The 24,252-nt window shown below is 43.3% G+C and overlaps 1 protein-coding gene across 1 annotated transcript in view; it reads right to left on the bottom strand.

The window, feature by feature from the left end:
• Window positions 1-20,882, bottom strand: part of HECA (hdc homolog, cell cycle regulator) — a 46,657-nt gene extending 25,775 nt beyond the window's left edge. The window contains exon 1 of the mRNA XM_055324645.1: window positions 20,324-20,882. Coding sequence (XP_055180620.1) covers window positions 20,324-20,606 — 283 coding nt within the window. The 5' untranslated portion in view covers window positions 20,607-20,882. The remainder of the gene's footprint in view (window positions 1-20,323) is intronic.
• Window positions 20,883-24,252: the final 3,370 nt, after the last annotated feature.

The raw sequence follows: 24,252 nt of genomic DNA, 5'->3' as shown, positions 1-24,252 counted from the left end.
CCAGTAAACAACTGTTTATGGGTCCCCTTTCCTGTGTCACTCTGGACCATGACCAGCACAGCATTAGCCACAACAGAAATCTGTCATCACCATTCAGAATGCTGACCACATTCTCCAAGACCCTCATCAGCCTCTGCCTCCCTGGCTGGCATCAATGCAAATTCAATCCACATCTTCCCCTTGCAGTGACGTAGGAGTTTGAAGCTTGTCAGTCTAGTAGATTTACTTCATCTTTTATCAGACACTAGAGTAAAAAGAGAATGATGAAAAATATACACAAATGAGTATTTGGAAACAGGAAATATTGATAACACTGTGCACAGATGTGATGACTTCAGTGTTTCCAGTTTCCTTTTTTCTGCTCCTGGAATGAATCAGGGAACATCGATATGGTACATGACAACCGTGAATATATTCCATCATCACAACTGATCATGAAAATGGTAAAAGTCTGCCATCTACAAATACTACAGATTTGAGTTGAGGCCAGATTTTTTTAAATCAGCATGTGCTGTTACGCAGTCTTAATTCACTGGGTCTGACACACCAAAATCCTCTGCATCAAATAAATTAAATTTAATTTAATATAAATAAATAAATAAATAAATAAATAAATAAATAAATAAATAAAAAAACCAAAATCCTCTGAATCATTAAATGAAGAAGTCAAATACAATATAATATGAGTACCTGACTATAGGTCACTAGAGATCTGGACATCTGAAAACAAAGTATAATAATTATATTCTCAAAATCCTTTAAAAATTCAAACTATGAAGATAAATTTCATATAGGAAACATTTCAAAATGATCTGGTCTCTAAATAAGTCGGTTTTCCTATCATGTTACTGTATATAATTGCCTAAAGAAAGAGCTTTCAAATTTTCCAGGATACTCAACCATCACAAAGTTGGGCAAATGTATGACTTTCTAAAATGTCATTTAACAAGGACCCTGTTCTAGGAGACATAATAAAAATGCCAGGGTTTGTCTTGGGGTTAAACACTTATTTAGGAAGAAAGAAAATACATAGGGGCTCTCAAAATCAGCTAATTACAACTACTTGCACAGCAGTTCAAATAATGTTTTTGAATACCTATTATGTAGCCAGTGCAGAGTTTAGCACAGGAGATGCAAGTGCTGAATAAGATCATAAGCCATACTTCACTACTTCCTTGAGTATCTTATACTTTTGTTGAAAACTGAACACTTTAAAAAATATAAAGTGGCAACTCTGAAAACCAGATTCCTTCTCCTCACGGACATTCTGCTGTTGCTATTTGCTGTTTATTGGTTTAGTGATTTTCTTGGGCTAATTCTGTAAAGTCTGGGGTTTTGGGTTTTTTGGGGGTTTTGTTTTGTTTTTTGTCATATGCAGCCACCCAAATTCCTGCTCAGCTGACTTAGTGATAACTGAGCTAATAACTGAACAGAGATTTCCTTAAATGCCTTGAACTGGTAAGTCTCCCACCCTTCAGCCAGGAGCTGTATGTGTGCTGGGACATGCTTTCAATGCTTCAATAGTTCACAACTGTTTCAGCCTCTACTTGCTGATAGTGCAGAGCCTCAAGGCCAGAGGTAAGAAGGAGGACCTTCTCAAGTATTTCCTGGGCGTGCATGCATCCCTCCCCATGGGCATAGGCTTCTAGAGCACTGGAAATACATCAGAGCTTTTCATATGCCCTCTATGGACAGCTCATTCCCAAGATTTTCTTTTCTCAGTTATTTGGCCAACCTCTTGTTTGCTCCAACTGCTATCACTGCCACAGGCAGTTGTGATGTTTAACAACTGCTGCTGACTGTTTTCAAAAGAAATCCTAAGAATAGGACTTTACCACGGGGCAATTTTTGAGCCAGGTTAAATAAAGACAATCCCTATGTATGAGCTTTTACCAGGGAGCTTCCAGGAAAGTCAATAGTGACAATTTGGGGGGGGGGGGGGGGCTAGGGCTTTTGGGGAAGCTCCAAACTTGTTTTTTCCCCTCCAATGACTACTAGGCTACTTGTTTAAAGCTACCCCGGAGCCAGGGAGAGGGAGTGGGAATAGAGCAAGTTAAAACACAACAATAGTCAGTGTTCTTATAATGATTGAATCCTTTTCCCTGAATAAACACTCCTAGGAGTACTGCAAGCCTCTGGTTAATTTCCAGAGTTCTGAAAAGTTGATTTTATTGTTGCCTATATTCTCTTTGCTTTTATGAAGAAGCAGATCTCTAGAGGTCCTTACTCTGCCATTCCAGAAGTGCTTCTTAATACAAAATTAAGTTTAGGATGCCTGGGTGGCTCAGTCGGTCAGGTGTCTGTCTCCGGTTCTGGTCCATGACCCCAGGGTTCTGAGATTGAGACCCACATCCCACTCTCAGCTCAGCTGGGAGCCTGTTTCTCCCTCTCCCTCTGCCACTCCCCCTGCTTATGCTCAAGCACGCGTGCTCTCTCCCTGTCAAATAAATAAAATCTTTAAAAATAAGCAAAATAAACTTAAGTTTATATACATATTTTGTTACAGAAAAATATGATAGAATAATCAGTAAAAGACTTCCAAGCAGGGCAATATTTGTTTGTTTGTTTTTTAAAGGTTATTTATTTACTTATTCATGAGAGACAGAGAGAGAGAGAGAGACAGGCAGAGACATAGGCAGAAGCAAAAGCAGGCTCCATGCAGGGAGCCCGACATGGGACTCGATCCCAGGACTCCGGGATCACACCCTGGGCTGAAGGCTATGCTTAACCGCTGAGCCACCCGGGCGTCCCACCAAGCAGGGCAATATTTGGTCTTAGAATCAAATTATGGGTAAGAATTGAAAAAAAATAAAGAAAAAATGTAAAATTTCTGAGTATTATTTTTTAAATAGCTAATAAATGGTCATCAAGTTACTATGATATTGGCATTCTCTTTAAATATATTTAGGGGATCCCTGGGTGGCGCAGCGGTTTAGCGCCTGCCTTTGGCCCAGGGCGCGATCCTGGGGACCCGGGATCGAATCCCACGTCGGGCTCCCGGTGCATGGAGCCTGCCTCTCTCTCTCATTCTGTGTGACTATCATAAATAAATAAAAATTTTAAAAAAATAAAAAATAAAAAAATAAATATATTTAAATGATGTTTTACAATACACTGGAAATGGTAACCTCTGCATTTATTTAAAGCTTTAAAAACTGGGTGTAACATTAAATGTGCAAGAGAAACTCTGTGTTTTTGAATTCTTTTAGGGGTCACAAAAGCAAAAACGTTGGACAACCACTTTGAAATCAGCCTTCTAAAAATTACCCTATGATTATATCATACACACATTCAGGAAACTCAGAAACTCCCAGACTAAAGCCCAAAGTCCCCAAGTCCTCTGAGTATGTTCAAGTAGCTCCACGATTAGGCCCTAGACTGGCCTTTCTCACCAGATAACTCACCAGGCCCAAAAGCGAAGCCTGTGCTTTAGCCATGATCTCTGGCTGTGGTCGCAGGCCACACAGAAAGCAGATTAGAGGGGAAGGGACGGATACAGCCTGTAGAAGGCTAACTGCAGCCCACCGCTGCCCCACACCACACCTCAAATTGACTGGTGTTGGCATATCATTTCTTGATGAACTGGTATTTTTTTAAGTGAAAACTAAAAAGTTTTCTTAACTTTCTCAGATATTTAAGACCTTTTCTCTATTACATAAAAAAAAAAAGACACTAAGTTTTATACATAAAAGGAAGCTAATACAAAAATATTTTGTCAACTTGTTTTAATTAGTACAGGAGCTACAAATAAGCTCACTTAAGCACATCTGTCTTAACCTCTGATTTAGATTATCCTCCCTTATGTTATTTTAGTATCTGAGACTGCTCCAAAGTGGGTAGCAAATCCAGTACACAGTGATTACATTCTATTAAACATGTTTTTAATGCTTTGAATGGGGTTTAAACATATGCTTTTACTCAGACAAGCCACTCTATACAAATAAACATGGAAGTTTTACATTAAAAAAAAGAGCTCCTCAACTATATTTAACAACTTGGGTTTTTAACATTCTCTCAATATATTGTTTATTCTCTGGGACCTGTGCTTTCCTTACTTTCATTTAAAACCCACAACCTATCTAGCCTCAAGTTCAAACCAAATCGAAAGCTACAGGCTTCTATTATACCTATTTTTTATTTCTATTCTGGCTTTATCATTCCGTTATCGATTAAAAAAAATCTGTATCAGGGATGCCTGGGTGGCTCAGTGGTTGAGCGTTTGCCTTTGGCTCAGGTCTTGATCCTGGGGTCTTGGGATCAAGTCCAACATCAGGCTCCCTTCAGGGAGCCTGCTTCTCCCTCTGCCTATGTCTCTGCCTCTCTCTGTGTGTCTCTCATAAAATCTTTAAAAGAAATCTGTATCAATTATGACTATAAAAATAGAGGGATCCCTGGGTGGCGCAGCGGTTTGGCGCCTGCCTTTGGCCCAGGGCGCGATCCTGGGGACCCGGGATCGAATCCCACGTCAGGCTCCTGGTGCATGGAGCCTGCTTCTCCCTCTGCCTGTGTCTCTGCCTCTCTCTCTCTCTCTGTATGACTATTGTAAATAAATAAAAAAAAAATTTAAAAAAAAAAAAAAATAGAAAAGTCATTTTTCCTTTTCTTAACAGAGGCCATGTCAAGATCCCAAAGGACAGAGACCCAAATATGCCTGGTTTAGGCTGAATATCAGAATGAAGATAACGGTTCCATAGTTTTCCAGAATGTTTCTTTAAAATACTGAAGTTCAGGGCACCTGGGTGGCTCCGTGGTTGATCGTCTGCCTTTGGTTCAGGTCTTGATCCTAGGGTCCTGGTACTGAGTCCTGCATCAGGCTCCCCACAGGGAGTCTGCTTCTTTCTCTGCCTTTCTCTCTATGCTTCCCATGAATAAATAAAATCTTAAAAAAATAAAATACCGAAGTTCCACAGAACAGAAATAAGACAATGTCTTCATTCATATTCTACAAACATTTCCTGAACCCCCAGTAACCTTTAGTGATTTGCCCAAGGTCACTCAGTTGGTAAGAGGCATTCCTTCTTCCACTCATACCCATCTGCACACAGATCAATAAAGAGCATAAAGTCACCTTATAAAAAGAGGCAGTGACCAACAAGCTTTGCGAAACCAGATCAAAATAAGCAGTTCTATAATTTGAAATGGCGTCTCTTTTTTTTTTAAGATTTTATTTATTATTCATGAGAGAGAGAGAGAGAGAAAGAGAGAGAGGCAGAGACACAGGCAGAGGGAGAAGCAGGCTCCATGCAGGGAGCCCGGCGGCGTGGGACTCCATCCCAGGTCTCCAGGATCCCGCCCTGGGCTGAAGGTGGTGCTAAACCGCTGAGTCACCGGGGCTGCCCTGGAATGGTGTCTTATTCAAAACTGTAGCACTACTTACTGTGATGTGATTACCCAAAAGCTTATTCAAAATGTTCAATACCCATATTACTCCTCAGACTTACCTTAAAACTAGGTATATAGAAGGAAACCCAAGTTAAGGAAGCAATTGCTTAAACTCAATTATGATATAAAGATTTCCTGACCCCATCTTTGTACTTCTTAAAAACATAGAGAGGGGCACCACAGTGGCTCAGTCAGTTGAGCATCAGACTCTTGATTTCAGCTGAGGTCATGATCTCAGGATCCTGGAATCAAGCCCCAGGCCAGGCTCTTCACACTTCATAGGAAGTCTACTTAAGGATTCACTCTCCCTTCTCCTCTGCCCCTCCCCACACACAAGTGCTCAAAGATAATTATATCTTTAAAAAAAAAAAAAAAAGACGATGTGATAAATCTACTCTAGCCAACAGAACTGCTAAACTCGGGGAAAAAAAGTCATGAGCAAAGGTTTACATAGTCATTAATGAGAATAAAGCAATTTTCCTTGAAAAGAATGTAAAGAAACATACCATTCTTTTGGTATGGAGACTAGTAAACTACACAGCAAAAAAAGCAGATGTTGAGAAACAGAAGCTCGGCCTGTCTTGCCTGAACCCTGTTTGAGTCAACAGACTGGGTCAATATACCAACTCTCCAGACTATTTAAGACTAGTGTATTTAAATCAATAAAATCGTAATAGACCATAACTAAGTTCATTTCCCTACCCTATCCATCCCCCAAACTAAACTAAATCCTTATACTCTTGTTTTCCATATGCCTTTCTGCCCTGTTCAGCTCCCTGAAAAATACTTTCTGCTCCCTCGCCTTCCCTTCAAAATAAACCTGGGAAAATGCTTCATAGCAATCCCTCCCAGCCTGGCAGTCACTCTGCTGAGATCCAAGGAGAAAAGACAAAGCTTTTGCCTGGGGGCTGCACTGGTCTATTTCTGAAATGCTGCATCAGCAACCAACAAGCAAGTTACAGAATCTATTGCAACAAGAAAAGACTTGTCAAAGAAGAGAGCATGTCTAAGTCTTATACATACCTCAGTAAGAATAAAAACTAGACTCAAGAATCAGTCATGTCTCCTGGTCCAACAGTTTACCACATATTCACACTCAACACAACCTGCTGTTATATGACCTGTTTTCAATATATATTTCATAAGATTTTCTACTGCTAAGGAAACTCAGTTATAGACTGCCACTGAGATATTAAGCCAGTGATGTCATTCTAGCCAGACATTCGTTCTTTTCTCAACTACTTCTGTGGAACAAAGATATAATTTTATAGTACGGCCACTCTCAAAGACTCAAAACTATTCATTTCTAACCTAGAGGGAAAAAATAATGTATGCCATTTATAAAGTTACCAAATACATCTAGAAATTTCTTTTTGCTATAGGAGAATATGTCACAGTAAATATAATTCTACTGAAATATATATAATGTATATGGTTATATGTTAAATGAATTCTAAATAGTATTTCCAAATCTGTCAAGAGAAAAACATTTCCAATTAATATTTTTAAATCGGAACATTAGGAACGCCTGGGTGGCTCAGCGGTTGAGCATCTGCCTCTGGCTCAGGGCCTCATCCAAGGGTCCCAGGATCGAGTCCAACATTGGGCTCCCCCTAGGAAGCCTACTTTTCCCTCTGCCTGTTTCTGCCTCTCTCTCTCTCTGTTTCTGCCTCTCTGTCTCTCATGAATGAATAAATAAAATCCTTACTAAATAAATAAGTAAATAAATAAAATTGTAACATTAAAAAGTTATGAGGAGGGATCCCTGGGTGGCTCGGCAGTTTAGCGCCTGCCTTTGGCCCAGGGCACGATCCTGGAGTCCCGGGATCGAGTCCCACATTGGACTCCCTGCGTGGAGCCTGCTTCTCCCTCTGCCTGTGTCTCTGCTTCTCTCTCTCTCTCTCTGTGTCTCTCATGAATAAATAAATAAAATCTTAAAAAAAAAAAAAGTTATGAGGAAAACTGATTTAGTCCAAAGTCAAATTTCAAATCTGAATATCTCAAGGATGAAGCTTACAAAGTGTTTGTAATCAATCAAATCTCAAGAAAAACAATCATTCTATATAGATATATTGATATATTTATGCATACATTAAAACTTACATGTAACCAAGCAACATATGCCTATAGAAGATACTTTGATAAAATCTATAATATAGTTTGGTATATCCAAAATTCTTCAGTGTAATTTAAAATGCAAAATCTAAAAGGGAGTTAAGGAAATAAAGCCACATATAAGCATTTCAAATGTTTTTACAGTAACACAAACTCCTACTCCATAGGACCCTAGAGGCAGGTAAAGAGCAAAAAGTAGAAAGGCCTGAGTGAATCAAGGTACAAACTAAGTGAGGCAAGATTACAGATACAGGCAAATACATGTAAATCATGAGTACAATAGCCAAAAGCAAGGCTCTGTTAATAAAATGGTTAAAATCACAGTGGAAGTTGCTGTTACTGATGAAACCTGGTTACCAGATGATTCACAGATCACAACAGAACAATCCCCAAGTTAGCCATCCTCACTCTGCTGAAAGAACCCTATCCAACGCTTCACCACAGTCATTCCTCATGGCAGGGTCAGAAAGCCCTTGCAGAAACTCCTAAGAGCTCCCTCAAGGAGCTGGACTTGCCCTGAGAACAGCAGGCAAGCACTGCAGATTCTCCAGGAAAATCTGCACAGCAGAGCTCCTAGACCTGAATGTGGAGAGAAACTAAAGGCTTCCCCAAAAAGGATTTTGGAAGAGTAACATTCACTGTGAACTTAAGGAGGCAAAGCCAAGGCCTGCCCTGGGTTCTCGAAAAATTAGAGTATGCAATCAACGCAGTGGGAAGCAACCACACTACCATACAAGTAATTAAGGACCAACAATTCACCTAGAAAACCCTAAAACTCCCAAATCATGACCCAACAATCTGCTTTTTCAAATAGCTCTATATTTTGTTTGCAAAGAATTGGTCACAAACAATGTATCATTATCATCTTTATTTTCTACAGATTAGAACATTTGGGCTGAGGGACACCTGAGTGGCTCAGTCGGATGAGTGTCTAACTCTTGATTTCAGCTCAGGTCATGATCTCAGGGTCCTGAGACTGAGCCCCACATGGAGCTCCAAGCTCAGGACAGAGTCTGTTTGTCCTTCGCCCTCTGCTCTTCCCCCTGCCCTCGCCGCCCCCCCCCCAACACACACTCTTTCTCACATAAGTAAATAAATACATAAATGAAATTTTTTTAAATAAGGGGAAAAAAAGAGCATTTGGACTGAGAAAAGTTCATTGGTCTTGCAAAATGCCAGATCTCAAGTTATGACCCGTGTCTGTCAAATCTCACACTTTTTAGAACAAGCAGTGAGTTTGGGAACCTCTTCCAAATCACAGACATTTGAGAAGCACAAGGGCTGACTGGATCAGCATGATGGAGATGCGAATAAATTTTAGTTCAGTTGAGTGCTATACCTTCATTTTACTAACATACAAATGTAATTTCAATCCAAGTTGTAACGAGAAAAATTAGAACTTTCTTGTGACTTGGCATTTAGTGTGTTATCACAAAGAAGTTATGGGCAATTTTAGCCTTAAGAGGACTCGGTTGGCAGCTTTATTCTTGAGAAGAGGTGGTAAGTAACTAATGGACCTTTACCTACAAGTTTCCAAGTCCTCTGTAGCTGGAATAGAAAGTGCAAGGGACTTCAGCAGTGTGCAAGAAGTGACAGGTGTTGAGCACTGCAGCTCAGCTGCCAACTGGATGGATAATAGCGGTCAGGGAAGTGGAGGGTCAGAGAAGCCAGCAGGAACTGCAACGCATTCTATGAAAACAGAGCCTCGAAAATTAAATACAAAAAGGAAACAGAACCTAATGTAAGAGCACTGCTGTGCACTGATATCCCAGTGAGCTCAGTCATTAAGCTTACGCCATGCTCACACTCCTTTTCCTGCCAGTACCATCGTCACACAGGCTACTTTCCTCATACTCCCTACCTTTCTCTCAAGTCCTCTCTCTATGTGGATGTTCTGTGATCATACAAAACCGTAACATTTCTAACCAGGAAGGACACCTGAAATAAGGCAAAAGCTGAAAAAAATAAGCCAGGGGAAATGTATATGAAAAAAAAGTATCCTGAATATACAAAACCCTTGTGTCAATCAGCAAGAACACAAATATCCCATTTGTAAAATGACGAAAAAGCACAAACAGGAAAACACCACACAGAAAGGCACTCACTCACTGACAATCCAACAAATGCAAATAAAAATAACAATGACTTGTAATTTTTCAAACTATCTGATTGGTGAAGATGAAAATGATCCTCAAAACCCATGCTGAGGGGCAGCCCTGGTGGCGCAGCGGTTTGGCGCCGCCTGCAGCCTGGGGTGTGATCCTGGGGACCTGATATCGAGTCCCATGTCCGGCTCCCTGCATGGAGCCTGCTTCTCCCTCTGCCTGTCTCTCTGCCTCTCAGTCTCTCTCTCTCTCTCTGAATAAAATAAATAAATCTTTAAAAAAATTAAAAAAAAAAAACATGCTGAGGACTATGAAGAAAGGCATACCCCATGGAGGGCAGTGGTCACACAAACAGCTTAAACCCTTTCCAGAGGGCAGTTTGGCAATTTGTCTTGAAGCCTTAAAAACCATATGCCTTGTGACCAGTGATCCCACACCTAGGACTTTAGCCTAAAGAAGATAATCACATCCTAGTTACAAACAGTGGTCCATTAAGAACAGGAAGCGTCAGTTCAAATGTTTCACAACCTTCACAATTCCAAGACCAGGAAATCCTTCCATCATAATGAGAAGGAATCAGATCAACATGAATGGAAAATGTATGAGTGAAGTGCTTCCTTCATCAAGTGTTTTGCTTCACAAACTTGGTCTTAGTTTCAAGTACCCAAATGGTGAGCATAAGGCCTTTTAAAGGTAATTTAAACAGCCCTATTGCTTCCTTGATGTTTATATACTACATTTAAGTCCTCAACTTAAAAACTCACTCATTGGGCAGCCCCAGTGGCGCAGCGGTTTGGCGCCGCCTGCAGCCTGGGGTGTGATCCTGGGGACCCGGGATCGAGTCCCACATTGGGCTCCCTGCATGGAGCCTGCTTCTCCCCCTGCCTGTGTCTCTGCCTCTCTTTGTCTATGAATAAATAAATAAAATCTTTAAAAAAAAAAACTCACTCATTTATGCACATGTATGTGTGTCAGTCAAGATGGACCTAATGCCACACAGAATCAAACTGTGGCTTCAGGGTCAGGCACATCTCTGTAACCCAAACATGCCTTTTCTACAAAAAAGGAAAGAGGTCATACGTAACTCAGGGACCTCATCTTTAAGTCCAGACTGCCGACTGCACGTTTTGTATCTGGCTCCTAGAAAGCACTTAACAAAGGGCAGTTGTGGTATCATCATGGTTCTGACTGCTGGAAGCAGCTGCTTCTCCTTTCTGTGGATTCTATGGGTTCTGTAGCCCCAACACACTTACCACCCAGCAACCTTACCCAATTTGCTCTGGAAGCCAGACATTATCTACACATCTAAAACTAAATGTCTAGGGATGCCTGGGTGGCTCAGTGGTTAAGCATCTGCCTTTGGTTTAGGGCGTGATCCCAGAGTCCAGGAATTGAGTCCTGCATCAGGCTCCCTCTAGGGAGCCTGCTTCTCTTTCTGCCTATGCCTGTCTCTCTCTCTCTCTCTCTCTCTCTCTCTCTCTCTCTCTCTCTCCCCCTGTCTCATGAATAAATAAATAAAATAAAATGCCTAATATACTGAAACCATATCATTCATTACAGAGCTAACAGTACTGCAACATGTAAGTACTGCCCAATAAGAACAGATCTGAGGAGCTGGAAACCATTTGGAATAGTTTTGGAGCTGCCCCGTATGTTAGATGTACACATTTCTGCCTCTACCAGAAAAGGACACTTCGTATTTCTCAATACCAGGCTCTCTCCATGGCTTCTGGCAGCAATGTGTGTGTTCAGTAACAACCATCACCAACCATCCTCGGCTCAGCCTCTCAGATTACAAACTGCACATGCTGCCAATCAAAAATAGTCAGAACTTGATTCTGTACATCCCTGTTTCCATTTCTGCCCAGACACTGAGCTTCGTCAGGCACTGAGACATAACAAATAATATGTCACTTTAATAAGAAGCTGTATTATAATAGTTCTACTAAATATTATACTGAAATAACCACATTCAGGAATGCTCATTTAGAAACCTAAAAGAGTTTGTAATTGAGTTTCAACATTAGTGTCAAAAGACTCTTCTGAGATGCTTTTATAACTTGAAAGGACATGATCTGAAGTATCATCAAACTTATGCTTATCCCTAGGGAAAACATACTTTTTTAAACAGCTTCCTTAGTTATATGTGTAATTTGATACCCTGTTAACTTTTGCCTAAACTTATCCTTTTCATTGGTTTTATAAAGGCATATGCTTTAAGACCATCTATTTCTAATAAATTTCCAACAAAATTAAAAATAGAAATCCTGAATTATGACAGTGTCTTTTGCTATCTGACCACCTGCAATTGTTATTACAGGGGTAATGTAATCTGAGCTGTAAAATATTTTGAAGAGATCAATGTGCCACTATAGCCTAAAAATTAGTTTCAGCTGAAGGCATCGGAGTTCCTAAAATCTCTTATCTGACTAAAAGCAGAGCCTCTCAAAGGAACTGTCTCCTTCCTGGGAGCAATGAGGGAAGACTGACTCTTATCACCAGACATAAGTCTTGACACCAAACCTAAGCAGCCACTGTCACTAACCATCATCTCTCTCATCTATTCTCTAACGGCACATTTCTTTTCCAGAAAGATATTTTTCCCATAGGTGCCTTTTTTCTTCTCCACTTCTCTTATTAAGAAGTCCTCTGTTCTCCCCATAAGTGATTTCTCTCCTCCCCTTCTCTTAAGTTGGTATAGAAGCCACAAATTCTAGCCCCCTACTTTAAGTCGCTTTTTCTGTGATTAAATCAGTCTTTTCTCTTGTTAGTCTGTCTTTTGTCAGCTTAATTTGCAGACCCCAATTCTTACACATAAGAAGATAGAGGAATGGGATCCCTGGGTGGCGCAGCGGTTTGGCGCCTGCCTTTGGCCCAGGGCGCGATCCTGGAGACCCGGGATCGAATCCCACGTCGGGCTTCGGGTGCATGGAGCCTGCTTCTCCCTCTGCCTGTGTCTCTGCCTCTCTCTCTCTGTGACTATCATAAATAAATAAAAAAAAAAAAAATTAAAAAAAAAAAAAAGAAGATAGAGGAAAATCTCTTCCTCCTGACAAATTAAACCTACAAAATACATTATGTGAGTGTATATGAGAATCATGCTTTCTTATTAATTACCATCAATGCAATTATGATTAACATTTAACACTTCCTCTTTAAGTCTTCCTCTTATCTTATTTTAAACTTCCTCTTAATCTTTGTTTCTAACTCTTAGATTGTTTTCAAGTATTATCCTCCTAAGTATAATTTAGCAAAAAGAATTTGTTCCCCTTTTGTACTTCTAATAAATTAGGACATAATTAAGCATTAGAAGCAATATTACTCTTTGCAGTTTTATAAAAATTCTCTAGTACAAACTGAAACATCTTGTTGATTAAATAAATCAAGTAGCTATTTCAGCAACCACTGAGAACTGGAAGCTTTCTAAAATATACAGAATGGGGCAGCCCCGGTGGCCCAGCAGTTTAGCACCGCCTTCGGCCCAGGGTGTGATCCCAGAGACCCGGGATCAAGTCCCACGTCAGGCTCCCTGCATGGAGCCTGCTTCTCCCTCTGCCTGTGTCTCTGCCTCTCTCTCGCTCTGTGTGTCTGTGATGAATAAATAAATAAAATCTTAAAGAATAAATAAAATATACAGAATTAAGATACACACACATATACACAAAGTTACTTTGTACAAAACAATGAGAGCCAACCTCAACCAGTTTGTTTTAAAACTGATCCAATGATAATAAAAACAGAATGAGAAACCAAGAAAATTAATCCAACTTGGCACAGAGATATACACTTTCTACCAAGGTATGAAAAAATAAACCATAGGGACAATTCTCCCTCCAGAGAAAACGATATCTGCTCAGATGGCCCCAAACCAGTGGGTTGGCAGTTGGTTCTCTTAAGTTTACCTCAATTAGCTAAGCTCCCATGGCTCAGAAAGCACAGGGATGCTGGTGCCCACAACAAAGACAGACTCTCCACATGGCAGCCTTGGGTACTGTGACACCATTACCGCTGTCCCCACTTACTAAAAAACCACAATCAAGGGTCCACAGCAGGTTGGGCCAATAATGCTTGACTAGTTGTATCAAAAGAAAAATTGCTAAAATACCATTCTGTAGAAATTACAACTTCATAAGCTTGTCAACACCTATGATGACAAACCAAGCTAACTGAACCTATGTTTTGTTTTGTTTTATTTTGTTTTGTTTTTAAGATTTTATTTATTTATTCACAAGAGACACAGAGAAAGACAGAGACATAGAGAGAGGAGAAGCAGGCTCCATGCAGGAAACCAATCCCGGGACTCCAGGATCACACCCTGAGCCGAAGGCAGACGCTCAACCACTGAGCCACTCAGGTGTCCCTGAACCTACTATGCCCTTTTGCAGTTCAGTTGACCCCTTGCCTACTTACAAACCTCAGGGATGGTCCTCTACTGGCCACAAAACATCCAGATTTGACCATCTGGCCCCACTCGCTTTCCAGCCTCCTGTCCTAGCACTGTACCTGACACCAGTCACAAACTCCCGGCTACAACCAAAACTTAAGCCTCTTTCCCACCTCCCTCTGTTTGAAACATCTTTCCTTTGCTTTCAGGGCTAACTGCTTCTCTTCCTGCAAGACTGAGCTCAAATATCCCCCTTCTCCAGGAAACAAGTCATTTTCTCCACTGGGCACCCACAGCACATTATCATGGCTCCTGGTGTTCACATGTCTCTGTCCCAGCTTCACCATGAGACTATTGGAATGTAGATTTTTATGCCTTCAAGTACAATCAACATTAACTTCCAATCATAGAAGAGACAATAGGCACATAATAAATGTTTAGTAAATGGAGGAATACACAGATGAACAAAACAATGAATGAGCAAACAAATGAACACTCAAACTAATGAACCCTCTAGTTGTGGCCTGGAGAGAGGGGATGTTAATATTAATATACCAGTAACATTAAGGCCTGGCTGATCCCCAAAGAATACCCTGAGCTACTTACCTCCTTCCAGCTACTCTTCAACTCCACATGTTTATTTCACTTCTCCATATCACAATAATACAATCCCATCTTTTTTTCTTTTTTAAAAGATTTATTTATTGGGATGCTTGGGCGGCTCAGCAGTTGAGAACCTGCCTTCAGCCCAGGGTGTGCTCCCTGCTTCTCTCTACCTGTGTGTCTCTGCCCTCCTCTCTCTCTCTCTGTTTCTCATGAATAAATAAAAATCTTAAAAAAAAATGTACTTATTCATTTGAGAGAGATAGAGAGAGGTGGAAGGGAGGGGCAGAGAGGGAGAGAGAATCTCCAGTAGACTCCCTGCTGAACGCAGAGTCCAACATGGAGCTCATGACCCACAAGATCATGACCTGAGCCAAAACCAAGAGTCGAAGAGTCGGAGGCTTAACCTGAGCCACCCAGGCCCCCCATAATCCCAATCTTTTAATTCAACTTTTTACCACCTCAGAAGCCCTGGTCTTTATTTCTAAGCTGCACTTGCATACTGCATGTAATAACCTACTTGTACTTGTTTCTATACAGGCTCCCAAGTAGACCATAAGCCCCTTGGGCCCAATTCTTCTGTCCCTGTAATCCCAGAGCCTAACACAGTGCCTGATGAATAAATATATGAAATGAATAAATAAATGAAGAAAGGAAGATGTAACCATTTTCACATTTTGCTTTTTTCTTTTCTGTTTCTTTTCTGCTAAATCATCTGATCTTTCCAGGTAAACTATAATCAGAGATGATAAAGGAAGAATAGATCACTTGTAATCAAATCAGTGCTTGAATAAAAACCTGTATGATATCCATCTTTTCCTATACTAATATTCACAGACCTTTCACCACCATCTTATTGTTTCTTGGTATCTATTCTCAATTCAGAATAGTTGAAAAAGTCTTATAATTGAATAAAGTTGAACAAATCAGAAAGCTTATAAAGCTATTACTGATAGTGCCCATATGTGCCAGGACCTGAGCCAAATCTTTAGTACGGTTTTTCTTCATTTTCAAAAACTCAACTAAAGGGTTGTATTTAGAAAATGGAGTCTGTGAAAGATTACATAACTTGCCCCAAAGTCACTTTGCTAGTAAACTAGGGCACCTAGGTTTGTACCCACGCCTGTTCAGATTGCATGCCTGTTGACTAAAACTTTAAAATTTTTAGACCTTATTTCTTAAGATTAGAATAGTGGTGCAGACAGAATTTGAAGAGCTTATGCTTTCATCTTCATTACTACCAACTACCAAAATGCCATTCACCATTATCAGGTATCTTGTTGAATCCTTGTTAACCACCAAATCACTAAAGAGCACAGAAGTCCCCGAAAGAAATAAATGCAGTCCCCTTAAGTGTGGTAGCATCTGCTCCAGGCTCCCAATCCCACTGGGGCCCTCTTATTGCTGAGACATTCAGGGATACCAGCAATTCTCCGAGCATGCCTTTAAAACAAGAACTAGAGACTAGAAAGGCTATGGGGAAAGGGCACTCTGACCACAGCAGGGTCAAACTGCTACAACTTTTCTACAGGACCATCTGTCAGCATGTATTAAGTAATAATTTTTTTAAATGTATATCCTTTAACACAGAAGGTCCACAAGTAAAAGTTTATCATAAGTAACTGGATAATGCCTACAGATGTCTAAATAAGAACCTATAACGATCAGACAGTAGAATGATCAAAGTATCCACATCTTTGCAGTCATGAAAATGGTGATGCGCCTGTGTATTTACCACCCTGCTAAAATGTCCACAAAATACTGCATATGTAAAATGCAGATTATAAAATACACTATACTCTTTTTTTGAAAACTATATATGTACTTTTGAAAATTTGTAAGAGAAAAAATTAAAAGTGTACAAGAGTATGCATCAAATGTTAACAATGGTGATCTACGCAGTATGCTTATGTGTTGGACTAGAAAGTAAAACAGAACTTTGCCTATCTTCTTTATTTTTTTTTTAATTCTTTTTCCACAGTGGCCATTTTATTACTGGTAAAATAACGAAATAACAACATATGTAATCATATCAATCCCTTAAAAATGCCTAAGAGAAGGGCTCCTGGGTGGCTCAGTTGGTTAAGCATCTGCCTCTGGGCTCAGGTCATGATCCCAGCGTCCTGGAGTTGGGCTCCCTGCTCAGTGGGGAGTCTGCTTCTTCCTCTTTCTCTGCTCCTCCCCCCAACTCGTGCTCGCTCGCTCTCAAATAAATTAATTAAATATATATATTTTTTAATGCCAAAGAGCTGGTGAACAAAATCGATCAGAACAGATTTTTCTCTTCCTAAAGTTTTCCTTTTGATGCCTTCAAGCTTTTTAAATTGTTCACAGCTAAGCCTGGAGTAAATTCATAGGAGGATTAAGCTGCAAGAGACTTCCTAGTTTTATATCCTGTTTTCAATTCTCTACGGAATGATATATATTCTTGGACTTAAGGAAAGCTGACAATGAAGGTTTAGTTCCTAGAATTTAAACTCAGGTCCTCTAACAAATAAAGAGTAAAGACTGTGCACAAAACTCCAACCGCAGAGCAAAGGATAGCCTTCTTAAAAACACACAAAATAGATCTTTGATGGATGAGGCAATATTTTCTACCAATCCTCATTACAAAGGTGAATTACAAAAGACAAGATCCAAAAGTAGCAGATATTTTTAAAGACCTGACAAAATTAACTTCTAAATAAAAAAAAATGTATTCCGAGATGACAATCGTACTCGACATACCATAGACCTGCTATAAATATTCCTTGATTTGAAAATAAACAGCAAACACTCTTTTTTTTCTGATGAATATAGATAATTTAAATGTAGTAAGAATTCAAGTAAACACCTAAAAAGAGAAACTATTTAAAATGTACTGTAAACCTAGGGTCATAAAAAAAAAAAAATGCGTTCACTGGTCTAAGCACAGAGAAAAGCACAAATCTTGCTTACAGGAACAGGTGGGAGTCCCAAAAACCCATGTGTAAAGAAGCATTTCCCATCAAAACAATGTCACGCTGGTAGTGAACTCCCAGCCTGATCCATAAAGGGTAGTGAGAACTATTTATCCAAAAACTGTGTCTTAGGTGAATGGCGCTAGTGGTCTAAGAGAAGAAACAGATAATACTAGGGGAATAAATAAACCTTTCAGCTGAGCCCCTCTCCACAGAGGGCTCTCCAGCTAAGAGATGCCACTCCCCAAGTCATACCCTCTTTCTGGGGGCAGCCCATGTCCACATGGTCAATGGAGGAGAGCAAGTTTAAAGGCCCCGCCTCCATGCTTCAAGGTGAAAGAATTCCTCAGGACCTTCCCCACTAAAGAGCTCCCTGATCTAACTGTGTGGCAGTTCAACTCCTCCCTCTGCTCAATCCTGCTTCCCTCACTGTCCAGCTAGTGCATTTCCAGCAATATTCCTACACAAAGATATTTCTAGAATCTAAGATGCATTTGTAATCTCCTTGCTGTCAATTTTGCACGCAGACGCCTTAGCATCCATGTTCAGTCATCAACTGCAGTGAGAGGTTCCTCAAATTAAGGTGGATCATTCACGGAGACGTCATCATGTCAGAGCCAAGTGGGGCATCGTAAAACACAGCTCACTGGTCGAAGTCTGTGCCGTCTCTAACCCTGACTATGGCAATGTTTGGCCCATTTCTTCCCTTTTTCCCCATTCATTTCATAAAACAAGCTCCAAACAAGAAATACACAGCTTCACACAGATACATACATAACTGCTAAATATACCTGAGTCTGCCATTTCAGAGGAAAGTAATAATAGGAACACCATAGTCAGCTTGAAGTTTACAAAGGAAGAGGTATCACCAGCCTAGTAAAAAATTTCCTCACACTGCCTTAAAGTGGTCTGATCTTTGGTCGGAGAAAAAAGGGAAATAGCCAACTTGAAGATTCCGTACAAACAAAAAATAAAAAGGAAAGCCAGACCACCGGGACTGGAATGCAAGCCCCATGAGGATCAGGATGTCTTCCCTCCATTACCACCGTACCCTTTAATACTTAGCACAGTACTGGTAACACTGTAAGTGCTCACTAATTTTTGAAGGAGTGAATAACAGCTATCGTTCATAGGTCACTTCCCTTGCGGAACTTTGCTAAGCGTGGTAGAAACGTGACAAGACTTTAAAACCAACTTCGAACTGGGCAGGGAAGTGACACTCTGAGCCTCACAATAACCCTATGAGGGAGCCAATGCAATAAACATAGTCTTTTTTTTTTTTTTTTCCACTTTAAAGGCGAGGAAATCAAGTCTGAGAAATCAAGTTTGCCAAGAAGGCAGAGCTCTAAGGGGGCTGAGCCACAAGTTTGTCTTCCTTCCCCTCTGCCACATCAAGACCAAGACAAAGTTGAGAGCTCGCAAAACCAAAGAACACGGAGAAGACTGCCTGGCCAAAAGCTGCACTCTCAAACAGTCAAAACCAGGATCCCGGAAAACCAAAAACAAAAACAAAAACCGAAAACCAGGATGCCTGTTCCTGGAGAAAAGAAAAACGTTCCTATTTCAATACTGCAGAGACACAGTCAGTGGGGCCTATGCCTCTGTTCTTGGCAGGCCACGCTTCAACCTCCTATGACCAGAGCACGGTGCGGTTCCAAGAAGCACAGGGGTCCGTCTAAAAAGTGCCTGACCTGCATGAAGAGTGGCTTCAGGGATCCCTGGGTGGCGCAGCGGTTTGGCGCCTGCCTTTGGCCCAGGGCGCGATCCTGGAGACCCGGGATCGAATCCCACGTCGGGCTCCTGGTGCATGGAGCCTGCTTCTCCCTCTGCCTGTGTCTCTGCCCCTCTCTCTCTGTCTCTCTGTGACTATCATAAATAAATTAAAATTAAAAAAAAAAAAAAAAGAGTGGCTTCAAAAGCTGAAAAGCTACAAGGTAGGAGCCCGGCATAAAGATCCTAACCCCCCTTCATCAAGATACACCTCTATTCCCTTCCCTGAAAACCTGCCTGACTACAGGAATTCAAAGAACTGTCCTAGTAAGAGACAAGTCCCTGCCCGGCAGGCGCCCTGCGACGGAAGCCACGTCCCTGGAGTGACGGGGGCAGGTCCTGTCACACCTCCCTATTCCCTCCCTGAGCGCCCTCGGAAGGTGCTTCCAGGCACTGCCTTCTACAGCTGTGGAACAGAATCGTACAGAGGATGGTGGCTGGTTTTTTTTTTTTTTGAGCTCCGGCCTGAGAACGGAAGTCAAGTTCAGACTCTCTCTTCCTTCCTCAAGCGAGCCGGAGAATCGAAGAGCGCGCGCGCGCACGCGCACACGCACGCGCACACGCACACGCACGCGCACACGCACGCGCACACGCACGCCCCGGGGCACGAAGGTCTCGGGCCTCTTCACCTGTGGGACCGCCGCAGCCAGCCGGGCTCCGCGGGGCTCCGCGGCTGCTCCTCACTCGGGCGGGGCCGCAGGGCAGAACCGGCGGGTGTCGGAGGGGCCGACCCGAGCGTCTTCGCAACTTGGGCAGCTCTCTCCTCCCTGCTCCCCCCGCCCCCACGGCCCGGGGCGCACGCACTCGGCCCGCGCAGCGCCCGCAGGGCCCGAGGGGCGCCCCCCGGAGTCCCGGGCGCCGCGCAGACCCCGGGCAGGGGCAGCCGCCGCGGGGCGGAGAGGCGGGGCGAGCACTTCCTGACTCTCGCATTGTCCGCGCCCCGCCCGCGCCCCCCCGCGCCCCTCCGCGCCCCGCCGGCCCCGTCGGGGAGGAAGTCGGCGCTCACCCCGCCAGCCCCGTCTTACCGTTCCTGGCGTCGCCCGCCGCTGCAGCCCCCGCGGCGGCCGCGGCGTTGGCGGCGCCAGTCCCCGCGCCTCCGGCGCCCGCCGCGCCCCCGGTGCCCGGCGCGCCCGCCGCCGCCGCCGCCGCCCCGCAGCCGGCCGCCGCCGCCGCCGCCAGGCCCCCCCCGGCCGCCGCGCCCGCCGCGCCCGCCGCTGCCAGGGCCCCGGCTCCATTTTCCTGCTCGTCCCCGCTGCTGTTGGCGCGCTTGTTTTTGCGGCCGCCTTTGCTGTTTTTGGGGTTGGGCATCTCGCGAGCGTCCAGGTGCCCGGCGTCAGGGAAGGGGCTCCCCGCCGCACGGCCGCTCCCGGCCCGCGCGGAGCCGGCTCCGGGAGGGGGAGAATGGAGGGCGCGGGCCGGCGGCTCCTCGGGCGCCCGTCTAGCCGCGCGGCCCGCGCCGCGCCATCCCGGCCGCCGCGCCCTCCCCGGCTTCCTGGAGCCGGCGCGCGGCCGCCAGAGGCTCGCAGCCGCGCGAGCGCCGCGGGCTCGGGGCGCGAGCGAGGAGCTCCCGAGCCGGAGGGAAAAGGCGGGTCTCCGGCTTGTTTTGATTCGGCTTCGCTGACACGCTCTGGCCCCGCCCCCGCCCGTGACGACACTGGGGATTCGGCCTGGCCGCGCCCACCAGGTGACGTCACGGCGGAGCGGAGCGGACCGGCCGCGTGACGTCACGCCCGCGCTGAGCCGGCCGCTTTCGAGTGACGTCATCCGGACGCCCTCCCCGGGGGTCTGCGGAGCTCCTGGGCCTCTGCGAGGCGGGCTTCGCCAAGTGGCGCCTAAGCCAATCCGGTGGCACCTCAAGTAGTTATTGGGCGGCCTCCTGACCTTCGCGTAATTGAGGCTTAGAACAATGTGATCCGGAAAAACAGGCGGCTGACTGGAACAAGAAGTGAAAACAAAGGATCTCGGATTCATAATCCATCAAAACACTTTACCCTTCAAGAACAATCTTAGGCTCAGTGACTACAGAAATAAGATTGAGTTCCCCTAAGACTGGGGGAATGAACAGCAGGGTCATGAACGCGAAGCAGCCGGCACAGCACTGGGGTGAAAGGACCCACCAGCCAGGGCTAAAACTAAACGTGGCCTGTGACCAAGAAGCAGGCCTTGCCTGGTGGGGGGGTGGGGGGGACAGGGGACCCACAGCCGCCGCGGATAGGGCTGAAGTGTCCTGAAGGAGAGATGGCTGCTTTGCGCGAGCAGCCTAAGATTAGAACAGGACACCTGTGAAGACAGGTGGTGGCCTGAGGGCAGGAGACAGCCCCTGGGGAGGGTTTTCCATGGGCTCCCGTTACTGCGACTTTATTCTGCCTCTTCACAGACCAGCTTCTTCCCAAACCTCAGGTCCCAGATCAAACACGCCCCTCCTTCGGACTGTTGTAACAGAAACACCCTCCCGGAGGAGCTATCACAAGTATCACTGTTTATTTTTCTCATCCATCTCTCATTAAGTTGTCAATGTACATGTTTACTTATTCCTATCTGTCTCCTTCTCACTCACATGAAAGCTCCAGAGGTAATGGATTTTATCAGTCGTGGGCACCTCAGGGAACAACAGCTAGCCTATATTTACTGAGTATATAAATGAGATTCTTTTTCCCATGAACTGTGGAGGAAAACTATTTTAGCTGACAATTTAGAGTTTTCCCCTCCTACAGTGCAATCTTCTTTAGTCAACCCAGCTCTTCAGTAAAGGCCCAGGGGGCTCTGTGGTAAAGCATAGAGAGACAGGCAGGGAAGTCCAGGGAAGAGAACCCTCCCCATGCTCAACTTATGGAGGGGTTCTGACTGGGAGCAGAGTCCACAGCAGAGCTCAGAGCTACTGAGAGGAGCACTGGATACTCAGGAGCAATGGCCAGTTGGACTTTCCCGCAGGAAAATGATGAACCTTTTAATTCCCTAGTATACACTGATGGTTACATTAGATATTTTGTGCCTATATTATCACATCTATTTTTCCCCCACTCTGACTTCCTCTGAGCACTTAGAGGAGGAGCAGGGAGTGAGTCGGTCTTTCTACCTAACTCCCGAAAGTCTAGCCTGATCCACAGTAAAGGGGTCAATAAAAATCTGTTGAATGGAGAATGTCTAATGCACTTTTCTTCTGGCTACATCTTTCTGAACCTTGAAGTCTCAACTAAATCATCGATTCTCTAGGATATCTCCCAACGACAGCCCAACGTTAGATTTGCCAGCAGGTGCTCCCTGTAACTTCCCCACCAACACAGCTTGCACACAAGGTATTGAAAATGCCTGTTTACTTGTCTTTCGTCTGGGCCCCTACTGGACTGCCAGCCCTGTGATGGCAGAAGCTGTGTCTGTCTTCGTCATCCTTGGTGTCTAGCACGGTGCGTGGTACACAGTAAGTATTTAATAAATGCACGACCAGTGCATGAATAAATGAATGGACAAATGCTTTGAAGGTATTTGCAGCAGGATTTGGTCACCACCTGGGCCTGTGAAGTCAAAATATTCTGAAAACTGGAGGGAATTTTGCCAGTGGTTGATTGAAAACTTCAGGTGGAGAATGGAGGAACTGAAGATAATGAGTTAATGTGGCCCATTCAGACTTACCTTAATTTTGTTCCTTCACTAGAGGCAGCTGAGAGATCTCACAATATTTTGGTGACCTTGGCTTTGACCTCTTTCTTTCTTTCTTTCTTTCTTTCTTTCTTTCTTTCTTTCTTTCTTTCTTTCTTTTTTGAATGGTGAAAATAAAGTCTTGTGTTAGGATACAAGAAAATTGAGATAACTGTTTTCTTGAATAAGCACATTGCTGTCATGCCATATTGGATCAGAGTATGTATGTACCCTGCAGACAGATATTCACACCAGCTGCCTCCCACCTCTACATAACTGAGACTGAAGAATTGGAAGCTTTCCCACAAAAATATCATAATTGGCTCAAAGCACACAGTCATCCAGCCGGTTGCTGTTCTTGTTCATTGTGTAAGCCACCTCCTTCTCATTCAAAATAAAACAATCAAAAGGAGGAAAGAGAAGCTGGGCCACTGCTTCCATGCTTAACCTTGCTCATCTGTTTTTAGCCTTAAGCAAATTTGATGCAGAGGCAATGGTTAAAATTTTATTTCTGAAAAAAAGTACTAAAATCAAGATATTAGAAACAAAATTTAGATAAGGTTAAGAATCTCCATTTCCTACTTCCATACAACATGTGGAATTTCCCTGGAATGCTAACCCTTTTTTCTTTCCCTTTTCACACATCTGACAGAGAGAGAAAGGGAGAAAGAAACCTTGTCTAAAGTACAAAAGGTGGGTGGTAACACAAAGCCACCCCTCTCAGATGCTTCCAGAAGGAAATATGAAGAGCTCTAGGAAACCATGGAAGCCACAATGCTCTGTACATCCACATTTGGCTTCTCTTTCTTTAATTTCCCTGATCAACCCATGCGCTCTGAAATAAATTTCAGAAAAAGTATTTCGGTACTCAAGGTTTCCTTCCCCCAAACTTCATCATGCACTCCCTATCAGGTCTTTGCCAAACTGGGCAGCAAACACAACAACAATCCAGATCATCATAGGTAAACAATTTATACCCTTGAAAAGGGACAACCTAATCTTCAAGGCTGATCAGAATAAGTGGTCATTGGTTGAATGTTCTTGTTCTGTTTGTGTTTTTGCTTGACATTTGTACCTGGTCTTCTAAACTCCGGGGGTCAACTAAGTCCTCTGAGCTAGAAATAGCTTGATCTGCTGAAGTCACTTCAAGTAAATATAACTTGAGCAATGCCTATTATCTCTATACACCAGTTTCTTCTTCTAGAAATAGCGTCTCCTATGCCCAGAGGTTTACTTTGAGGAATAGTAATAATTGTGATTATAAAGAATTCTGACAAAAGGAAATAGTAATGCAAATAATGATATGAATTTTTAAATG

The sequence above is a fragment of the Nyctereutes procyonoides genome, unplaced genomic scaffold, assembly GCF_905146905.1.
Source record: "Nyctereutes procyonoides isolate TBG_1078 unplaced genomic scaffold, NYPRO_anot_genome, whole genome shotgun sequence".
NCBI classification, from domain to species: Eukaryota; Metazoa; Chordata; class Mammalia; order Carnivora; family Canidae; genus Nyctereutes; species Nyctereutes procyonoides.
The sequence above is the reverse complement of the archived record's forward strand: the minus strand, read 5'-3'. Positions and strand labels throughout refer to the sequence as shown.